General features: G+C 48.3%; 3 protein-coding genes across 3 annotated transcripts in view; 2 read left to right on the forward strand and 1 right to left on the reverse strand.

Moving 5' to 3' along the window:
• Positions 1-2878: 2878 nt before the first annotated feature.
• On the forward strand, positions 2879-3667 carry LRRC61 (leucine rich repeat containing 61). The gene has a single exon (XM_070944589.1). The coding sequence runs from the start codon at positions 2879-2881 to the stop codon at positions 3665-3667; it is 789 nt and encodes a 262-aa protein (XP_070800690.1).
• Positions 3668-5400: 1733 nt separating this feature from the next.
• RARRES2 (retinoic acid receptor responder 2) lies at positions 5401-10239 on the reverse strand. Its single transcript, XM_070944591.1, is given in 5 exon segments — positions 5401-6150; positions 6991-7095; positions 8166-8270; positions 9927-10139; positions 10141-10239. Coding segments are annotated over 5 exon segments (627 nt in total). The 3' UTR covers positions 5401-6045.
• A 4379-nt stretch (positions 10240-14618) lies between these two features.
• The window catches only part of REPIN1 (replication initiator 1), a 40015-nt gene continuing 33602 nt past the window's right edge, over positions 14619-21031 (forward strand). Inside the window, exons 1-2 of the mRNA XM_070944816.1 lie at positions 14619-14698; positions 16969-17075. The gene's annotated coding sequence lies outside the window, so the exon portion shown is untranslated. The remainder of the gene's footprint in view (positions 14699-16968; positions 17076-21031) is intronic.

Here is a 21031-nt window from a genome sequence, read left to right on the forward strand (position 1 = left end):
ACCCTCAGCAGGATCGGGATCGAGCACCTCGCCAGGCTCATCAAGTGACCTGGGGACAGATTAAAACTCTTTATACTCAATCTACAAAATAGCTACAGGAAAAGGACATACCGCAAACACCAGAGAACTTTTTAGTAGCGGCTTTTGCTTGTTTAAATGCTAATTCTGTAACTATTATAATGTGTATTATTTTTATGTGTATTTTCCCTCCTTGCGTGGCTACAATGACTTTGCAACATGGAATTCCAGAACAAGGTCTTTGGGATCAAAATTCCTATATATGGGATATGCAAAATGTCTCTTGATTAGTAAACAGGACAGATTGTTGGATCTGCATGCATGTTCCACACATGCCAGAAGAGGATTTTTAATACATGCTATTCCTTTTCATGAAATCGGATGGAATCAACATCCTTGGATCCCTGGAACGCTACAAAATGAAAATGTTAATTATCCTATTTAGTTATGCTTTAGATATTATTTTAGCAGCCAAGGGTGGTGTATGTGCTTTGATTCATTCACATTGTTGTATGTATATTACTGATTATAAAGCAAATATTTCAGCTACAATTGAGCACATGGAAAACATGATTGCAGATAATCCAATTGGCTCCACTATTCCACAATCCCCATGGGAATGGTTATGGTCTTGGCTCCCAGATTTTGGATGGGTGCGACAAATAGTATCCATCGTTATATTAGTAATCATTGCTTTAATTTGTTGTTGCTGTTGCATATAATGTTTGCCTGGGTTATTAGCGATATTTCGTGCAAGAATTCAGCCTTCCAAATCTGAAATTATGTATGCTTGCAAAATATTAAAAAATAAAAAATTAAATAAAAAAGGAGGACATGTGGGGATGGTGTGACCTCAGTTGTCGGCAAACCGCACTGGGTAAACAATGTTACCACAGAATCCTAATCTTATCAGGAATGTAGAAACAGGATGTCTGGCAGAGACCCTATATCAAGCTATACCAGGCATGGGGGCCCAACACGTAGCATTGTCTGTCACAGGAAATAACATGAGGGAAACACGAGGGATCCATATGGAGTTCACGAGCTTTCTGTAGCCAATCAGGACAAGTAAATGTTGATGTTTTGCCATGATAGTTGTAAAATGACAATAAAAGGAAGCCTTCTGGATGGGATGAGGGTGCCTTCCCCAAGGTACCTCACACCGAGGTGCCTTGATCAAGGTGCCTTCCACCCGAGGGGCCTTCCCGTGAACCATCATCCTGCCTACGTGTCTTTCTTCATCGAAACAAGAAAGTGACCAGCCCCCAGCCCCTCCCCCCAAACAGCCCCCCCACCAACCCTCCCATAAGATCAAGCAGCTCCCCCCCAAACTCTGGATTATCCACAGCAACAGCTCATAGACCCCCCGAAAAGCGTATTGCTTGAGGACTAGTGCCTTAGGCATGGGCCGTGTCCTGAAAAGATCCCGAAGAGAGATTTGGGGTGCAAGATGGGAGCAATGATGGTTTTATGGGACCCCCCCCCCAGCTTGTCTTTTGAAAGCGGACTCTTAGTTTTGTTTTATTTTCTTATTTATTTGATTTTATTCTTTTTTATTGTATTTTTATTTGTTATTCTTTTTTATTACTTATTTTTATTTTTATTTATTTGATTTCTATTTGATTTTGTTTTATTTTATTTTGATTTGATTCCTTTTATTTTTGTTATTTGATTTATATTTGACTTTATTGTTTTATTTTAATTGATTTGATTTGATTCCTTTTATTTTAATGGTTATTTGATTGATATTTGATTTTATTGTTTTATTTATTTTATTCTATTCATTTTTCATTTCATGTTATGATTTTACTTTTTTATTTTATTATTTCATTTCTTAGGCTTTATGTTTTCTTCTGTTATTTGGTTTATTTTTTATTTCATTTCATTTTATTTTTTATCATTTTATTAATTTTTCATTTTTTTGATTTTTGTTTTTATTTATTTGTTATTATTTTGTGTTATTTTATTTTATTATTTTATTTTCTTATGTATTTATTATATTATATTACATATATTTATATTATATTATATTATATTATATTATATTATTATATTTCATTTTATTTGTTTTATTTTATTTTTATTATCAAACTTATATGCCACCCTTCTCAGTATCGAACCGGCTGCTTCTAAGGTCCCCTCCTCTTTCTGGGGCCTCAATCACAGGGTCCCTCACATGAGGCAAATGCAGGACATCTTCCCCTGAGGATCAGGGATTTACAGGAGACTCCTCCCCAGGACAGAAGGGTGGGCTACAGAGGGCAGCCTGAACCATGAAAGCCCATTGGGTCAGTTTATGTCAATCACCAGGAGACAGTGAGTTCTAGTCCCGCCTTAGGCATGAAAGCCAGCTGGGTGACTTTGGGCCAATCACCAGGAGGCTGGGAGTTCTAGTCCTGCCTTAGGCATGAAAGCCGACTGGGTGACTTTGGGCCAATCACCAGGAGGCTGGGAGTTCTAGTCCCGCCTTAGGCATGCCATGTCCATGGGTTATGTGATCCCCGAGCAAAATCAACAGGGAAGCCAGATTCGCTAAACGACCGTGTGACGAACTTGAAAAACTGCTGAGATTCACTTAACGATGGTGGCAAGAAAGGTCATAAAACAGGGCAAAAGTAACTGGAGCAATGTCATGCCAAAGCATAGGAATTTTGGGCTGGGTTGCCGTCATAACTAGAGGACTAGCTGTCTTCCCCCCCCCCCCCAACACGGGTCTCTTTTTGATTTTGCACCTTTCCATTCCCTGCAGGAGGGATGGCTTAGATCCAACCAGTCCTTCCGTGGTTGCAAAATGAGGAGTAAGAGGAGCGCAGGTTAAGCCAAACACGACTGCTTCCGAGACCTGTCCGGAGGAACCAAAATGGACTTCCGGAATGAGAAAAGCGACGATCTGGACCACAACAACAAGATCACCGTCCAGCTGCTAAAAAGCCGGACAGGAGAATTCGATCTCGAGTCAATCCTGCTGTTAAAGCTGAGAGGTCTCGGGATTCTGGAACTGGGCTGCCTCGGTGAGTGTGCCAGCTTGGAGTGGCTCGACCTGTTGGGCAACAGCCTGACCCACCTGGGCCCCCTGGCCTCGCTCAAAGCGTTGACCGTGCTCAACGTCGCCGCCAACCGTATCTCGAACCTGGAACCGCTGAGCGGCTGCGAGAGCCTGCAGAGTCTCAATGCATCCGGCAACCAGTTGCGCAACCCGCAACAGCTGCAGTACCTGGCCGGGTTGTGGCATCTGGACGTGCGCTTCCACAACGGCCCGGCCCGTCTCAGCAACCCTTTGTGCGCAGCCACCGGCTACCCAGGAGTCCTGGCGGAAATGTTCCCGCGGGTTAAAGTGATCGATGGTGAACGGGTCTCCAGACGGGGTAGCGAGCTCTACCAGCTGTGCAAGGATCTGGATTGTTTGCTGCAGCGTTGCAGCAACAGCAGGGGTCTTGGCGAGATGGCCGGCTGGGCCCAGCCCTGGGTGGAAGAGGGCTACTGGGAGGTCGAACCGGCCAGAAGCTCCATTGTGGAGGAAGCCTACAAGCAGTTCAGCGAGGCTTTACTGGAGTGCCGGGAGTTGAGTAAGCAGGCTGACCACAGCATCGGCCAGGCCGAGCGGGCGCTCGGTGGAGGGCGTCCCGACGCCAACTCGTACCTCTTTTGAGGCTGCCGGCTGCTGAGCATCGGATGCGCTGGGGAAGGGTTCTACGATGACTCACGATGGCCAACTCACCACGGCCAACTCACCACAATGAACTTGCCATGGCCAACTCTCTATGGCCAACTAGCCATGGCCAACTCACCACAACCAGCCATGGCCAACTCACCACACAAACTGGCCATGACCAATTCGCCATGGCCAACTAGCCTTGGGACAAGAGTTACACAAATATCGAAGAAATGGTGGAACAGAATGCTTCATAAAAGGCCACCAAAGAAGGGGCAGAACAAAACAGGAAGACCAACGATTAAAAATAATTTTCAGATTTTTAAATTCTTAAAAATAACTGTATTGTTGAATTGTCCTGCGGCTAGTTGGCCACAGTGAGTTGGTCACGCCGAGTAAGCCATGGCATGTTGGGCACGCTGAGTTGGCCATGGCGAGTTGACCCCCCCCAAAGGGGAGAAGGTCCCTTACCAAACCGTTGCTCTTCCTGCCTGCATTGGGGGGAACCTGCAAGGACATCTATGCTATCCCCCAAGGGCAGTGGTCACTTTGGTTTGGGAGCATGGTGGCCTCTCTCTCTGTGTGTATGTGGGCACAGGTGGGCCTGCTCTGAAAAGCCCCCTCCCACAATGCTGCTTAACAAGGTAACCACAATTCTTCCTCCCAGACTAATCCCAGCTTTCCCCCTTAAGCAAGCATTATGAATCTTGGCCTGGCTGGCGCAGCTGCTTCTGCTCTTTTCTCGGGGTGGGGTGGGGTGGGGTGGGTCAAGCTAGAAATTTCACAAAGTGGAGACACAACAACCCATTAAAAAACAAACATTGGCACATTCGCAATTCCCTTTTTTTTTTGGTGTCCGCGTAACAAAAAGATGGTGTGCAGATTTGCAAACAGGAAGCCAGAATTTGCTATCCGAAGTGAATTCGCACAGCCCCATCTTACCCCTGGGACGTTCCCACAATCTCCATGGCCCTGCACTGCTATGTTGTGTATTGTTGGTCTCCCACCCGGTTGTAGAGGACCGGCCCCTTTCCCCAAAATCGCAGAGGGCACGTCTTGCGCCTTGTCCCCAAACATGCTTTTTTTCAAAAGACAACTGGAGGTTCTTGGTTTCTTTTTTCTTGACGAGGTTTCGCTCCTCATCCGAGAAGCTTCTTCCGGTCTGACTAACAGTTCAGTTCTTCAGTCAGAAGTGAAGAAGCTTCTCGGATGAGAAGGGAAACCTTTTCAAGGCAAAAAAAAAAAAAAAACCCAAAACAAAACAAAACCCAAGCTCTGATTGGATGGTGCGGAAGGGAAGGATTGATATTCTCTGCAGACAGCTGGTTATCTGCATTATTTTAGAGAGCCATTGAGGCCACTTGGAGGTTTGTCGGGGTCACATCCAAGTAGTACAAATGGGGGTGGAGCTTCTTGGAACTGCAGCTTGCATGATTTGCACTACTTTGCACTACTCAGGTGACCTTGAGGACACCGACAAACCTCCAAGCGGCCTCAACAGCTCTCTAAAAAGGATGCAAATGACCAGCTTGTCGGCAAGGAGTATCAATCCTTGTCCAGCTGCCTCTTGGAAAAAGAAGCTTTTGGCACAACCGCGACCTGGAATGACCGAGAGTCTCCATAGACATTTTACGCTCTGTAGATGTCTTACGCCCCTAACCCTTCTGGGGATGATGAACTGCCGTGGACGCCCACAGAGCAGAAATGACAGGACTGATGAAAACACGACTTTCAATTTTATTGGGAGAATTGAGAGGGAGGGGAGAGGCGAGGGGGCTGATGTTTCTGGAAGGCGGACTTCTGTCAGAGAGGGACGATGCCCAGATGCCCGCCAGATGCCAGTCAGCCGAGTCTGTGCAGCTCTGTATTGGGGAGGGGGAGACCTTCAACATCCTCTCCAGATAGCAAGCAGTCCAAAAAAGCCCAGAGATAACAGGAGGGCAACAGAGGGGGAAAAATTTGTCTGTCTGTCTGTCTATCTCTCTCTCTCAACTGGACAATTTTCAGCTGAGTCCTTCAATAATATGTATGTGTGTGTGTGTGAACTTCATCAGTGCTAGAAAGGAGGAAGAGGAGGAAGAGGAAGACTGTGGGGTCCTTGGTGCTCTCTGAGCTTGGAAGTTTCTTGGAGATGTTTCATGACCCAACTAGAGAACATCATCCATGCTAGAAGGGAGGAGGAGGAGGAGGAGAACTGAGGGGTCCTTGTTGCTCTTTGAGCTTGGTGGTTTTCTTGGAGATGTTTCATGACCCAACTAGAGAACATCATCAGTGCAACAAGGGAGGAGGAGGAGGAAGACTGTGGGGTCCTTGTTGCTCTTGGAGGTTGATGGAAAAAGGCCAAGCACCTACCTGGCCAGGTGTGCTGGGAACGATCAGGAAGGAAGTCCAACAGAAAAGGCAAACTTCCCAGGTAGGTATTGGTCCTCGTTGGCCGATTTGATGGCCTGGCATTCCTCTTCTTGCCGCCTTCTCACTTCCTGTGTTGGGAGGGCTGGCATCTCCCAAGATGGAGGAACATGGGAAGAGACCCCCACACACACACACATTTGCCAGCTTGTGGTGGGGGGAGGTGGCAAATGACATGGAAATGGCCTTGGCATTTCCCAATGGGGCCGATGGAACCCCTCGAGGAGCTTGGTCCATTCCCAACGGATTATAGAGTGATGGAGGTTGAAGGGCTCTCGGAGGTCATCCAGTCCAACCCGCTGCTCAAGCAGGAGATCCTTAAGGAACCATAGAAGGACAGAGTTGGAAGGACCTCAGAGGTCTTCTAGTCGAATCCCCTGTTTGAGCAGGAGACCCTTACAGAGTGATGGAATAACAGAGTCACCTTGGACAACCAAGTCTGGTATTCCGTCATTCTGTAAGGGTCTCCCGCCTGAGCAGGGGTTGGACTAGAAGACCTCCGAGGTCCCTTCCAACTCTGTCATTGTGTGATTCTGTTCGGTTCCCATTGGGCCGGTCGCGGCATCTACATATCCAGAGAGCAACCAGCTGTGCTGGCATTGCCAGCCAGGCCAGAGGGAAGGAGGAGTCAAGCAAGCATCTAGCTTGGAATTGTTGCACGGCCACAAATGACATAAACGGGAATTCTTTCCAAATCCACAAAGCCTTATCCGGTGGAAAACAAGCCAAGATTTTTGTAACCTTGGTGATCGACAATCACCAGGGGAAGGGGGGCTCAGGCCCGACCCCAGCCCTCCGACAGTGCCTAGCTGATGGCGCCATGGGAATTTAGGGACTTTGGGGTCTCCTCTCCCTGGGGAGTAGCAGAGATGCGGGTGTTTGGGAGTGGATAAGGGGGGTTTCTGACCCACCTGGAAGACTGGATTGTGTTCAGATAAGCATCGGAGGGATTTATTGACGAGGGTCCTGGGATTGGCGACATCAAACTTGAAGCAAGCCAGGCATTTCTGCCTCGTCTGGAGGAGAGAAAGAGAGAGAGAGAAAGAGGAAACGAGAGAGAAAGAGAAACAAAGAAAGAGAATGAGAAAGAGCGAGAAAAAAAAGAGAAAGAGAGAGAAAGAAAGACAGAATGAGAAAGGGAGCAAAAAAGAAAAAGAATAGAGAAAGAAAAAGAAAAAGAAAAAGGAGAGACAGAGAAAGACAGAATGAGAAAGAGAGAGAAAGAAAGAAAAATGACACAGAAAGAAAAAGGAAACAGAAAGAAAGAAAGAAAGGGGAGAGAAAGAGAAAGAGAAAGGAAGAAGGAGAAGGAGAAAGAGGAAAAGAGAGATACAGAATGAGAAAGAAAGAGAAAGAAAAAGAAAGCAAAAGAGGGAGACAAAGGAAACGAAGAGAGAAAAGGGAGAGGAAGAGAAAGAAATACAGAGAAAGAGATACAGAGAGAAAGAGAAGGAAAAGAAAGAGAAAGAAAAGAAAGAGGGAAGGAAGGAAAAGAAAGAAAAATAGAGAGAGAAAGAAAGAAAGAAGAGAGAGAGAGAGACAAAAAGAAAAAGGAGAAAGAAAGAGAGAAAGAAAGAAAGAAGGGTGGGAGAGAGACAAATCATGGTTAAGTTACAACACAACTCTAAAGAAAAATGTGTCCATTCGACCTCAAAATGGTTTGAATAAGACCGTTGTACAAGAAGAACAATTCACCAGTGGAACTCCCCGCCACCAGAAGTCATGGCTGCTCCATCACTTGAAGTTTTGAAGAAAAGACTGGACAACCCTTTGTCTGGAACAGTAGAGGGTCTCCTGCTCAGGCAGGAGTAGAAGACCTTCGAGGTCCCTTCCAACTCTGTCATTCTATCAGGGTCTCCTGCTCAAGCAGCGGGTTGGACTAGATGACTGAGGTCCCTTCCAAGGCTGTGACGCCCGGAGAGTTTCCTGTGTCTTTTTGAGGTTTGGCTTGCAAAACGATGGCTTTGGCTTTGTCGCTTGTTGTGTTTTGCAAGATTTGGTTCCGGGAAACGGAGGGGGGGGGGGTGGTCCGTAACCTTTGTGTGCTTGTGTGTGTATGTGTGTTTGTGTGTGTTTGTGTACTCACGCTGCCTGCTTTGATCTGGCAGTTCTGGCTCCTCCACTGATGTTTTCTGCAAACAGTCTGGACGAGGTCGACTTCCAACTGGACGTAGGTGCCCATCGGTAACTCCTGGGAGGAACACAAAAGTTCAAAGGACAATTAAAATTAAAAGCGAACAAAAATGTAATTAAAGGCTAATGAAAATTCAATTAAAAGCTAAGACCAGGTAAGAAATGGCAGAGACCCTCACAGGACCGAGAAGGGGGTATTTCGGGAGGGGCGGATATAATAGCAGCATTCCAATATTTGGAGGGGCTGCCCCAAAGAAGAAGGGGGGGGTTCCCCTTATTTTCCAAAGCACCGGAAGGCAGACGAGAAGCGACAGATGGAAACTCATCCAGGAGAGAAGCAACCTGGAATGAAGGAGGAATTTCCTAACATTTGAGGACGATTAACCAGAGGAACTGTTTACCACTGGAAGTTGTGGGTGCTCCAACACTGGAGGTTTTTAAGAAGATACCCGACAGTGACTTGTCTGGAATTAGGTAGAGGGTGTCCTGCTCGGGCAGGGGGTTGGACTAGATGAACTCCGAGGTCCCTTCTGACTCTGTCATTCTATGATTCTATAAGGGTCTCCTGCTCCAGCAGGGGGTTGGACTAGATGACCTCCAAGGCTCCTTCCAACCCTGCTATTCTATGATTCTATAAGGGTCTCCTGCTTTGAACAGGGGGTTGGATTGGAAAACCTCCAAGGTCCCTTCCAACTCGTCATTCTATGAGTCTGCTGTTTGAGCAGGGGGCTGGCCTAGATGACCTCCAAAGTCCCTTTGTTTAAGTTGCCTTGTTTAACTCCGCACCTCCAAACTAAGTCAAAGCCCAACACAGGAGCAGCTGCCAACAGCTGGAGCGCAATGGAGCTTCCCTAAACCGCAGCAGTCTATCTGACACCCGCCTCCGGGGCCCAACTCACTCGCTCCCCCTCCCCTCCCCCTTCTCCCTTCTTTCCAGCGGGGACTTTCCCCGGGGCCGTGGCCGGCGAACCCGGGGAAACAAAACCCACACGTGTCTCTCTCGAAGCGCAGCTTTCCAAACGGTGCTTGGACCCAAAGACCCCTGTCAGCCCGGGCTGTCAATCAAGCCGCGTGTCCCCCCACCACCCCACTCCCAAGCCTGATGCCAAGGAGGGCAACCCCCGAGATGCCTCCGTGGGTTGGTTTGGGGAGCGTGGGAGAGAGGAAAACCCTTCGGCGGGTGAGAACCAGGAGCCCAGGAAGGGGGACACGGAGAGCCCACTCCCACACGTGCTGACCTCCACCACCTCGGAGCGCCACCCGGACGAGATTTCCCCTGGTCTCCCCCCCGTGGAAATCCTTCAGCCACGCCTTCCGACCTCCTACCTACTCCCTTGCGGGCTCCCCACAGAACGTCGCCCGGACCAGACTCCCTCCCCTCACGTGGAAGTTTTCCAGTATTCCCACGCGGGCTAAACTCCCACCAGCTCTTTTGTAGGTCTTTTCCTCCGAACACAGCCCGGATGCAGCTCTCCCTCCGTGGAAATCCTCCGGCCTTCCCACGTGGGTTAAACCACCAGCTTCTTGGAAGAACGCCGCTCGGACGAGTCGCCCTGCGGGGAAGTCCCCCCAGCATTCCCACACGTGCTAAACTCCCACCAGCTTCTTGGTCTCCGCTGGGAACGGCGTCCGGGTGAAGCTCTGCTCCCATGGAAGCCCCTCCGCCCTCTCCCACACGTGCTTGACGCCCACCCCTCCTCCCGGGCCGCCTGACCTCTACCACTTCTCTGGCCGTCTCCCCTCGGAAGGCCGCCTGGACCAGGTTCCGCCCATGGAAATCCTCCAGGACTTTCTCCAGCGCGTTTTGCAGCGCGGCCGGTCGGCCGACCTCAATCAGGACTAGCAACACGCACGACAGCAACCAACGGGACATCGTGAACTTCTGCGCGGGTCCGCCTGTGCTCCTCCTTCCGCTCCCTTGGAGCTGGGGCAGGGGGGTGGGTCAATGGCCTGCCTCCCTCCCCACGCCCCCTTGTTGTTGTCCCGTGGTGGAGTGGGCCAAAGACACGCCCGCCCACCGGCTTCATTGGGCTGGGAACTTTTTTTTCCCCCAAGTTGCGAAATCTCCCCTGGCTTCTCCGAAACTCTCAGCCCGTTTCGGGGAAAGAGACTCCTCGCGTGACCGATTCTGGGGGTGCGGACTGCAGAGGTGTTTCGTTAGATGCCCCTACAAGTGTCCGGGACAGGCGACCCCCCGGGGGGGTTTGTCACATATAAATGTCATACCTGCTCAACACACTTCCCCCAGCCTGGCACCCCAAGGGTTAATACCTCTGGTCCCCTCCCCTTCCCCTGGGCACTCCTTACCTGAAGCTCTGCCTCTAGGGTACTTAAGGTCGTCCCAAGCCGCTCCAGTTGCTGTTGTTGCTGATACCTGTTAAGAGAAGCATCTGTAAATAAAGGAATGATCTGATTCAATCTAAACTGGTGTCTTCGTAAGTTATTGGGTCCTTCCTCGATCCTTCACAACAAGATGGTAGCAGAGGATGGTTTAATGGGCCAATAACGAGAAGACATGCCCAAGGGACAAGCATCTGCTGAAGAAAGGAAGAAACCCCCCACGAGATCAGTCACAAGATAGATGGAGGAAATACACCCCCAGGATGGTGATTCCCCGGCGGGAACATCTGGGAGGCCCAAGGACAAGGCGGACCCCAAGATCTCCGCTTCCGAAGTAGAAGAGGGGGTCGAGAGCCCAAGCGAAGAAGAGATCGATCACCCAGACCGCAATCAACTCAGACGCGACATACTGAGCCTACTGGGGTCGACTGCAGCCGACTAAGACCTCATAACCAAGATCCGGGACCGCGAGGCAGCCAAAGAAGGCGGCGAACAATCGACGAAGACGAAAGACACCTGCCCAGTAAGCGAGCCTACCAGAATCGAGTCCCACGCCGAGACCGTAGGAATCGATGCCGCGCCGGATTTTGAACGGCGGCCATCTTTGACCATGTGGCCCGACAAGATGGCCGACCACCGACCAATCGGACTTAAGGGTTCAAAATGGCCGGCGCGAAAAATTTGCAGCCCCAAAAGCAGCGAGGAAGGGGGTAGCTCGAAGGACGAAGATACCAGACCCGACACCGCAATGCCCCCAAACAACCGGCAGATAGAGGAAGCCATCAAAACCCTCACTGCCGCGTTTGGGCCACAACTAGATGTACATAGAAGGCCGAACAAGATAGCAACGGGAACGAGGAGCAGGGAGAGGAGACCTCCAGCCACCCGATCGAGCGACACAGACACCGACGACAGCCCAGCGACACCGCCGCGCATCCCGAAGGCCCGACAACACATGCGATCGAAGCCGAACGTGCCACAACGCGAGGAACGGAGCCAGCACTCACCGCCGCCACGAGCACGCCTGAGAAGACCAGGACACCACCGCGACGAGGAAGCGACTCCTCGGACGTCCCCGGACCACCACTGGACCACTGGAGGCAGAGCGGAGGCCGGAGCGACCAGGAGAGGCCTCTCCACCGGAGCAGCCGCAGCGAGATCCTTCCCCGACGACTCCATGGCCGGAATGAACTTCGCGCATGCGCAGAACGGCCTATGAAGAGAAGAAGAAAAAAAAAACGTAAGGAGGGACTTTTAAATTACCAACAAGCATCCCCTTGCCATACTGCTGATACCCACACATTCAAAACCAAGGACAGACACCTGCTGTAAGTAATATGAACTTTAATGCAGGGAACTTAGCTAAGGACTTTCCTAAATTAAGAATGAATGGATCTAATCTGATGGAGTGGTACCAACAACTCCAGGTAGTGTTCTTAAAGGAAAATGTATTGTTGTCCTTAACTAACCCCCCAGAGAAGCCATGGACACTTGAGCAGGATTGTATGCATCACAGGGCATTCTACCTACTAATTTCCAGCATTTCACCACCCATGTACCCCACTATTGAGCATTATTTAACTGTATCTGAGCTGACACAAAAGATGTTTAGGCTCTTCTACAGTGAAAGCGTAGCCACCACAACTAGGATCTCCAAGGATTTCTATTCAGCCAGAATAAAGCCCAGGGTCCCCATGGGAGAACACCTTTTGGAGCTAAATGCCGCCAGGGCAGAGCTACACCTAAGGGGGGAGATTGTGTCAGAGCAAACCATGAAAAGCGTGATAATCAATTCCCTAGACTCCACCTGGGACACATTCATTGCACACCTAGACACTCACAGCCTAGGCCAGCTATCCATAGAAAGACTGTCCAACAAATTAATAGCAGAAGACAACCTGAGAAAGAGTCGCCAGCCAACGCGCAGGGAACCCAGGCACACAAAAGGAGTAGCATTCCAAGACGGACCACAGGACCCTACTGAGTGCTATAGTTGTGGATCCAGAGACCATTATAAGCGGGATTGCCCTAGAAACTTTAGAGAGAGAGATAGGCGTGAGTACAGGGGCAGATACCAAGATAGGCGACCGCCAGACAACAGACATAGGCGCAGGGACTCCCAAACCCCAAGGGACAGAAGGGGGAATAGGGACAGCTCCAGGGACAGCAGGACTGGCTCAATGTATGGGATAGGGGGACACTCACAAACCCCAAGGCTAGGCCAAGGTGGCATCATGTGGCTCATCGACTCCGGGGCCACCAATTACACCACCTATGACAAAAAACTACTCTCCTCTTTCACAGAGGAGAACTTTCTAATCAAAGTAGCCAACCAGAGTGAAGTGCGGGTGACTGGAAAGGGGGACGTGACTCTTCCAGGGATAGGGAAAATAGAGCGGGTGCTGCTAGTCCCGGAAATACCCCCCAACATCCTAGCAGTGCTGAAGCTTAGCAAGGAGTCAGGAACAGAAATACTATTCAAAGGTGGAGAGGCACTCGTGAGCAAACACAATGGGGACATAGGGAAAGTCATAGTCAGAAAAGGGCTACCTTACTTACACATAGGAGGCACTGACACCCCCAGCATTAACACCAGCGTAGAAGCAGAGACAGACAAGGCCACCTGCACACGCAACATAGGGAAGATAGTCACAGGGAAGCCCATCCACGATGACTGCGCCCGCTTACTGCACAAATAAAGGTATGATCTGTTTCAATCTAAACTGGTGTCTTCGTAAGTTATTGGGTCCTTCCTCGATCCTTCACAACAGGGTTGGACGTTGCACCGAAGCTGCCCTTCTCAACCAATTGCCAATTGGCCCCCGGCGGAGGGAATAGGACCGTTTCGGACTCGGTTCGTTGTTAGACGCTGCGGTTCGGTTACGGACCGCATCCAGGCTCGGAAGGCTGTAAATGGATTCCCCCCCCTTTCCCCAGACTTTAAGAGAGGACTTCAATTCCCAGAATCCCGGGGGGGGGGGGCATACTGGACTTCAATTCCCATAATTCCACAGCTGAATGGAATTTGAGACTCCCCAGTCCCACGTGGGTGGACTTCAACTCCCAGAATCCACATCTGGCATGGGTGGATTTTGACTCCCAGAATCCCCAGCTGGTATGGATGGGCTTTGACTCCCAGAATCCCCAGCTGGTGGACTTAAACTCGACTTGACTTTGACCCCCAGAATCCCCAGCTGATGGATTCGACTTCAACTCCCAGAATCCCCCAGACTACTGGGGGATTCTGGGAGTTGGTAACCCCCACCCCCTTAAAGGTTCTATAATCGAGAAATATCGCACTAAACACAACAGGGCAGAGCTGAGGTACATGGAGCAGGCTTTGGATTACAGAGCCCATGATTCCCCGCTTCGATGGCCGCGGATCGAGGTGACAGGGAACCATGGGGCCTGCAATCCAAGGCCCAGATTCGGAAAAGCCTCGCTTGGGAAGCCTGCGGCCTTCAAAGCGCGGAACTCCAATTCCCAGAGAACCGCGCGAGGAAAAGCTTTGTGGGGGGCAAAAAAACCCCAAATACTCGGCGGGCCGTTCTCGCGAGATTTCTTTCCGAGACGTGCGAGGGCACGAAGTCTCTGTTTCTCTCTGAAAACAAATGTACAAAGAACAGATATTCGCCGCGATTGCTATTCGAAGAACTCTCTTTCCCGTCATGCTGAGCGTGGGGAGGGGTGGGGAGAAATGCCTCTGGGGCAGGCCTGTCAACCTGGCGATGCGTCATCCGCAGGCCACGCCCACCCGGGCTCCGCGAAAAAAAAAAATGTCGCGAGACGCCGCCAGTCGTCACGTGAGGCGGTGGCGGTTGACTCCCCCCGGGCTTCAGGGGCCGATGCGCGGGCAGCGAAAGGCGAAGGGAGGAAGTACGTCGGCGCGTCACTTCCAGTTCCTTCATCCGGGTCTTTTTCTTTCTTCTTTTTTTTTTTTTTTTTTTTAAAAGAGCCTCGCCTCCTTCGGCCCGAACAGCGAGAGAGCGCGAGCGCAGGCGCGTGTGTGACGTCACCGCGTGAGATCAGCGTCTCGGCCCGATGATGCGTCGCTGACGCGCGACGCGTCCGCCACGGGGCCCGGACCGTCGCCCTTGTTGCTATGGCGACCCCGCCCGCCGGGTCAAGGGGTCACGGCGCGGCCTGGTGAGCGGGGGTGGGGTGCTGGCGTCTCGGTGTGGGGGGGGGTCCGTGGGGGGGGGTCCCACGTTGCGGGAGGGAGAGAAAGCCAGGCCCGGCCGGGCTTTCCTACGACGGTTGGACGGGTGAGCAGCGTCGGACCTAGCGGGGGAGGAGGGAGGGGGCTTTGGGGAGCAGGACCCCCGCCTCAAATCCAGCCAAGGAAGGAAGGTTCGCCCCGTCCCCAAGGCGAGCTGAAAGGGGAGGGGGCGCAACAGGGCGGGGTGGTGGGTGGGGAAGGCTTTCCCCCTTGGCTGGATTTGAGGCGGTGCTCCTGCTCCCCCTCCCCCAAGGGAAGAAGGGAAATAGGGCCTCCTTTTTGGGGAAGGGGATCTGGCCCTGCAGTGACGTCTCTGCCCCCACCCCCGGGGTCTTCTGGTGGGGAGGGGGAGCATTAGCTATGGTGGGCTGGGGTGGGTGGACGGGGTGGAGTTGGGGGGGTTTGCCAGGGGAAGTTTGGCGGGGGGGGGGGAGAGATTGAGAAAATGAGAGAGGGTGGAATTAAGGAAGAGAGCGGGAGGGAGGCACAAAGGGGGAATGAAAGAGAAAGGGAAGAGAAGGGAAGAAGAGGAGGATGGAAGAGAGAATGAGAAAGAGGAAAAAATGAAGGAGAGAGAATGAGAAAGGATGAAAAACAGAATGAGAGAGAAAGGAAGGAGAGGCAGAATGAGAAAGAGAAAATGGAAGAGAAGAGAATTGAGAAAGAGAATGAGAATGAAAGGAGAGAGAATGAAAGAGAAAGGATGAAAGAAAGTGAGAGAATCAAAAAGAGAGAATGAGAGTGACAGAGAAAAAGAGAAAGGAGAATGAGAGAAGAGGATGAAAGACAGAATGAGAAAGAATGAGAAAGGTAGAATGAGAGAGAGAAAGTCAGAATGAGAAAGAAAAGAGGGAGAGAAGGAGAAAGAATGAGACAGAAAGAAGAGAAGGAGAAAGAGACAGAATAAAAGAATGAGTGAGAAAGGGAAAGCGAGAAAGAGAAGAGAGAATCATAGAATAACAGAGTTGGAAGGGACCTTGGAGGTCATCTGGTCCAACCCACAAAGCTAGTCAGAATGAGGGGGAGAAAGGAGAGAGAGAATGAGAAAGAGAATGAAAGATAGACTTGAGTAAAAAGGACAATGGGAAAGAGAACTAGAGAGAGAGAGAGAGAGAATGAAAGAGAGAGAGACATAAAGAGAAGATGAAACGGAATGAGAGAGAAGGAGGGAAGGAGAAAAAAAGAATGGGAGTTGACAGGTGGAGGAGATTCACATTTTTTTTAATTTGATTTATATGCCGCCCTTCTCCGGAGACTCAGGGCGGCTTACAATGCGTTAAGCAATAGCCTTCATACTTTTGTATATTTATACAAAGTCACCTTATTGCCCCCACAAACTGGGTCCTCAGTTTACCTACCTTAGAAAGGATGGAAGGCTGAGTCAACCTTGAGCCTGGGGAGATTTGAACTTGCAGTAGTTGCAGGCAGCTGAATGTTAATAACAGGCTATTAGTCTGCTGCGCCACCAGGCTCCTTCGGCTGGCCCGGGGATAGCTGGGGGGGGGGTCCCTTCCTTGCTTGGGGAGGGGGGGCTTGAGTCTTGGTTTGCCTCCTATTCAACCCAGGTTTGAACCCTGAGCTTCAGCAGAATAACAGAAGAGGAGAGTTGGAAGGGACCTCGGAGGTCTTCTAGTCCACCCCCCTGCTCAAGCAGGAGACCCTAAACCAGTGATGGCTAACCTTTTTGCTGTTGAGTGCCAAAAGTGGGGGGAGGGCGGGGGGGGGTTGCGCGCGCACATGCCCACAACTATAATTCAATGCGCCCTGCTGCCCACGTGTGACCTCCCCACGCTCCCACGCTTTTGGCATGTGATGGCCCAGTAGGCCCGTTTTTCGCCCTCCCCAGGCTCCTCTTCCTCTCCTCCCCCCCAGAAGCCCTCTGGAGGCCAGAAACAGCCCGTTTCCCGACTTCCGGTGGGCCCGGAAGGCCCGAAAATCAGGTGGCCGGCGTGCACATGCACGTTGAAGCTGAGCTAGGGCAATGCAGGTGGCACGCGTGCCATAGGTTCGCCATCACGGCCCTAAACCATTTCAGACAAGTGGCTGTCCAGTCTCTTTTTAAAAAACCTCCCGTGATAGAGCACCCACAACTTCTGGTGGCAAGCAGTTCCACTGATTAATTGTCCTCACTGTTAGACTTCCTCAATTTCAGTGTTTGGTCCCGAAAATAAATTTGATATTTTCCTGGTTTATGCAGGGAGTTTCCAAAAAGCCAACCAAAATAAATGGATTTAAACAAACAAACAAAAAATTATCGCTCCACACTGGGATGAAAAAAATGCTTACCAGTTCCTAGTGAGCCAGGTAAGTTGGAAGGGTGTTTTTTTATGCCGGCTTCAAGTATTTCCTCTTTTATTTATTTATTTATTTGTGTGTGCGCGCGTGTAAATTACCTAGGTAAGTTGGAAGGAGGAGGATTTTTTTTGATGTTGGCCTCTCAATGAAATAAGCGCTTGGCCTTATTGCCATGTGCTCAAAAGCCCGATTGGCCTTATTATCAGGGGATGTCTTATTTTGGGGAAAACGATATACTGTATATATACTGTAGTTTTATCAATAAGAATATAAAACATGTATGTGTGTGTGTGATGTATCAATAAGAAAAATACAAAATGTCTATATGTATATGTTTTATCAATAAATAAAATGTAAAATGTGTGTATCTGTATATATGTGTGTATATGTATGTATGTATATATATATACATAAATGTTTTATCAATAAGAAAATACAAAACAAGTTTGTGTGTATATATTTATTATATATATACCGTGTTTCTCCCGAAAATAAGATGGGTTCTTATATTGCCTTTAGCTCCAAAAGACGCATTAGGGCTTATTTTCTGGTTAGCTCTTAATTTTTGGGAAATACGGTGCTAAATATGTCCATCTGGCTGACAATCTTAACGGGCTTGTTCTGAGGGTAGGGCTTATATTTCAAGCATCCTGAAAAATCATGCTAGGACTCATTTTCTGGTTGGGTCCTATTTTTGGGGAAACAGTATTATATATTATATAATATATAAGAATTTTATTCTTATTGATAAATTATATACACATACGCTTTATCAATAATAAAATACAAAACAAGTTTGTGTATGTATATTTATAATACTCTCCAGAGGGCTAGTTGTTTGGATTTGTCCCAGAGTGCTGGGTGGATTTTGTTACTGAGTTTGAGGTGAAGAGTGAGTAGGTCTCTGTTGGTTTGGTCTAGTAGGAATCTTTTCTTGTGGAGTTTGTTTCTGGTTAGGGCTAATTCAGTTCTTTTCAGGATCCTTTCGGTGGCTGAGGTTTTAGAATGGAATTTTAGTTGGAAGCATGTGGAGATCACGTTTTTGTCTCGGCAGTTGCGTAGGAATGTGAGGTCACATAAAATGGTAGCTCTTCGGACTTTGAGTTTCTCGTAGGTCCTGGTCAGCAGGTCAGTTATATATAAAATATAGAATATATATTATATATAATATATATATTATATAAGAATTTTATTATTGATAAATTATATAATATATATATATATATATATCAATACGAATAAAATACAAAACTGTGTGTGTCTGTGTATATCTCTGGGTGGGTGTGTTTGTGTGTATGTATATATAAATAAAAAAGTTTTATCAATAGGAATAAAATACAAAACAGAAACACCAAACAGAAACAAAAAACCCATATATCCAATAGTAACAACAGCAAAGAAAAAAGCAAACAATGTTTGTACATAAAAAGAAAAAAAGAGAAAAAATGTGAGCCCAACATCCGACATTAAGTATTAAAAAAATCTGCTTTTCTTTTTCTGAAAAGAAAAATAATAATAAAAAAATCAATTCTCCTCTCCTTAACATAAGGGGTCTGTATAAATATTAAACATCTGTTAAAGAATGAAGTTAGAAGCTTTCTCATCCTTATTTAACCAGAAAACTATGTAACTATGTTCAGATAAGGGGGTCTTAATTAATTCAGCTGGTCCTCGCCTTACGACGGTTTGTTTAGTGACCATTCGACCTTACAACGCCACTGGAAAAAGGGACTTAGGACTGTTTTTTGAACACTTATGAGCGTGGCAGCATGCCCATGGTCAAGATGCCTGGAAACTGACACACATTTACGATGGTCGCAACATCCCCTTTTGCGACCGTCGGACCAGCAAAGTCAAAGTGAAGCTGGATGCAATGAAGAACCGTGGCGAGAACAATCGTAAAATGGGGCCGTAACAAATCACTTAACAAATGTCTCACTTAGCAACGTCCTGTTTTGGAGTCGATTGTTGCTCTTAAATTAAGGACTGCCTGTAATGGGATCAACCCAACATCATACATACGTACATGCATTCATACATACATATACATATGTATGTGTGTCTGTATATTTTTATATATATAAATTATACATGTATATGTATGTATATATAATTTATATAAGGTATTTATATAAATATATATATATAAATTCTTGATATAAATTATATATACATACGTACATACACTATGCACGCATGTATATATACATATATGAACACACATAACGTGTGTGTGTGTATATACACGTGTATATAATATATATGTGTGTGTGTGTGTGTGTGTTTCCCTGAAAATAAGACCCTGTCTTATATTTTTTTGAACCCCGAAATAAGTTCTTGGCCTTATTTTCGGGGAGGTCTTATTATTTTGGGGTGTGTGGAGCAAAGTGGGGCTCCTCTTGCCGTTTTATCTGATTTCCAGCTCTGCGTTTAAAAATTTTCAGGGATGTCTTATTTTTGGGGAAATGGTATATATATATATATATACATACACACACAATACAATAAAATACAATACAATACAATACTTATATATAAATATAAATCTATATTATATATATATGTGTGTGTATATATATATGTTATCTATCATCTCTATTATCTATCTGTCATCTAATATATGTGTCTGTCTATATCTATCCTGTATCTATATTCTGCATCCATCCATCCATCTATCCTGTATATCTGTCTTCTCTCTATGTATCTTATCTATCTATATTGTCTGTCTCTGTCTCTATTTCTATCTATCTCTATCTCTATCTCTATCTGTTGTCTGTCTTTCTCCCAGCTGGAATACCAGCATTATACAGGCAGTCCTTGACTTAACGACCACAACGGAGCCCCCAATTTCTGTCATTAAGCGAGACCTCAGTGAAGTGAGTTTTGCCTCATTGGATGACATTTCTTGCCACGGTCGTTAAGTGAATCCTGCAGGACTTAGGTGAGTCACTCTTCAGTTGACAAATGTGATGCAGGCAGTCCTTGATTTACGATCATAATGGAGCCTACCTAACATGTTAAGTGGGACCCTGATTTAGTGAGTTTTGCCCCATGCAACGACCTTTCTTGCCATGGTCGTTAAGCGAATCCTACAATTGCTAAGTGAGTCCCACAGTTGTGAAGGGAACCCGGCTGCCCCACGGACTTTGCTTGTCAGACGGTCGCAAAATGAGATCCCATTACCCCCCCTCCCTCGGGACGCTGCGACCATCGTAAACTGGAAGCTGATGCTGAACGTCTGAAGTTTTGATCACGTCGCCACGGGGATGTTGCAACGGTCATGGTCTTCAGTCCCATCATAACTGGGAATGGTCCCTAAACGAATGGTCGTAAGGCAAGGACTATCCGTTGAAGAGAGATTAAATATTTGTTACACATCAAATCCTCTGGTTGATTGATAAGACAGAGTCTTATTTTCTTTTGACCCCCCCCCCAAATAAGGGCTTGGCCTTATTATCGGGAGTCTTATTATTTTGGGGGTGCAGGAGGTGGCGAGTGTGGGACTGGATGTCCCATTGCTGCCGTCGCCTCCCCTCCCTGTTCTTTGTGTTGGCCTGTTCTTTGTGTTGGCCGAGTGGCCCAACACACCCCACCCCAATGGCAACAGCTGCTTCCCTTCCCCGCAGTCTCTTTATCAAGAGGGGTGGCAGGTGGGATGGGGGTGGAGCGAGACGTGGCTCCCCTTGCCATTTCTTCTCCCCCCCTCGCCGGGCATGACAGGGCTCCTGCCCCTCGTTTAGCCACCCACCCCCTTTAGGGATGCAATTTGGGGGTGGCAGGGCGGGTGAGAAGCGGGACACGTGTCTTACCTTTCCATTTCCGTCGCATTCCTCGCCATTGTGTCCAGGGAAACATGCTGTAAAACAAAACCTTCGCGCGAGTTTGAGGAGTTTGAACTTGCGAGAAGGTTTTGTTTTACAGCGTGTTTCCCTGAAAACAACGGCGAGGAACGCGACGGAGCTGGA

The sequence above is a fragment of the Pituophis catenifer genome, unplaced genomic scaffold (genome assembly GCF_029215685.1).
Source record: "Pituophis catenifer annectens isolate HBS135680 unplaced genomic scaffold, rPitCat1.0.hap2 SCAF_5, whole genome shotgun sequence".
NCBI classification, from domain to species: domain Eukaryota; kingdom Metazoa; phylum Chordata; class Lepidosauria; order Squamata; family Colubridae; genus Pituophis; species Pituophis catenifer.

What these genes read in the sequence shown, in the direction of transcription:
- LRRC61 (XM_070944589.1), top strand. Translation starts at nt 2,879, where the DNA reads ATGGACTTCCGGAATGAGAAAAGCGACGATCTGGACCACAACAACAAG.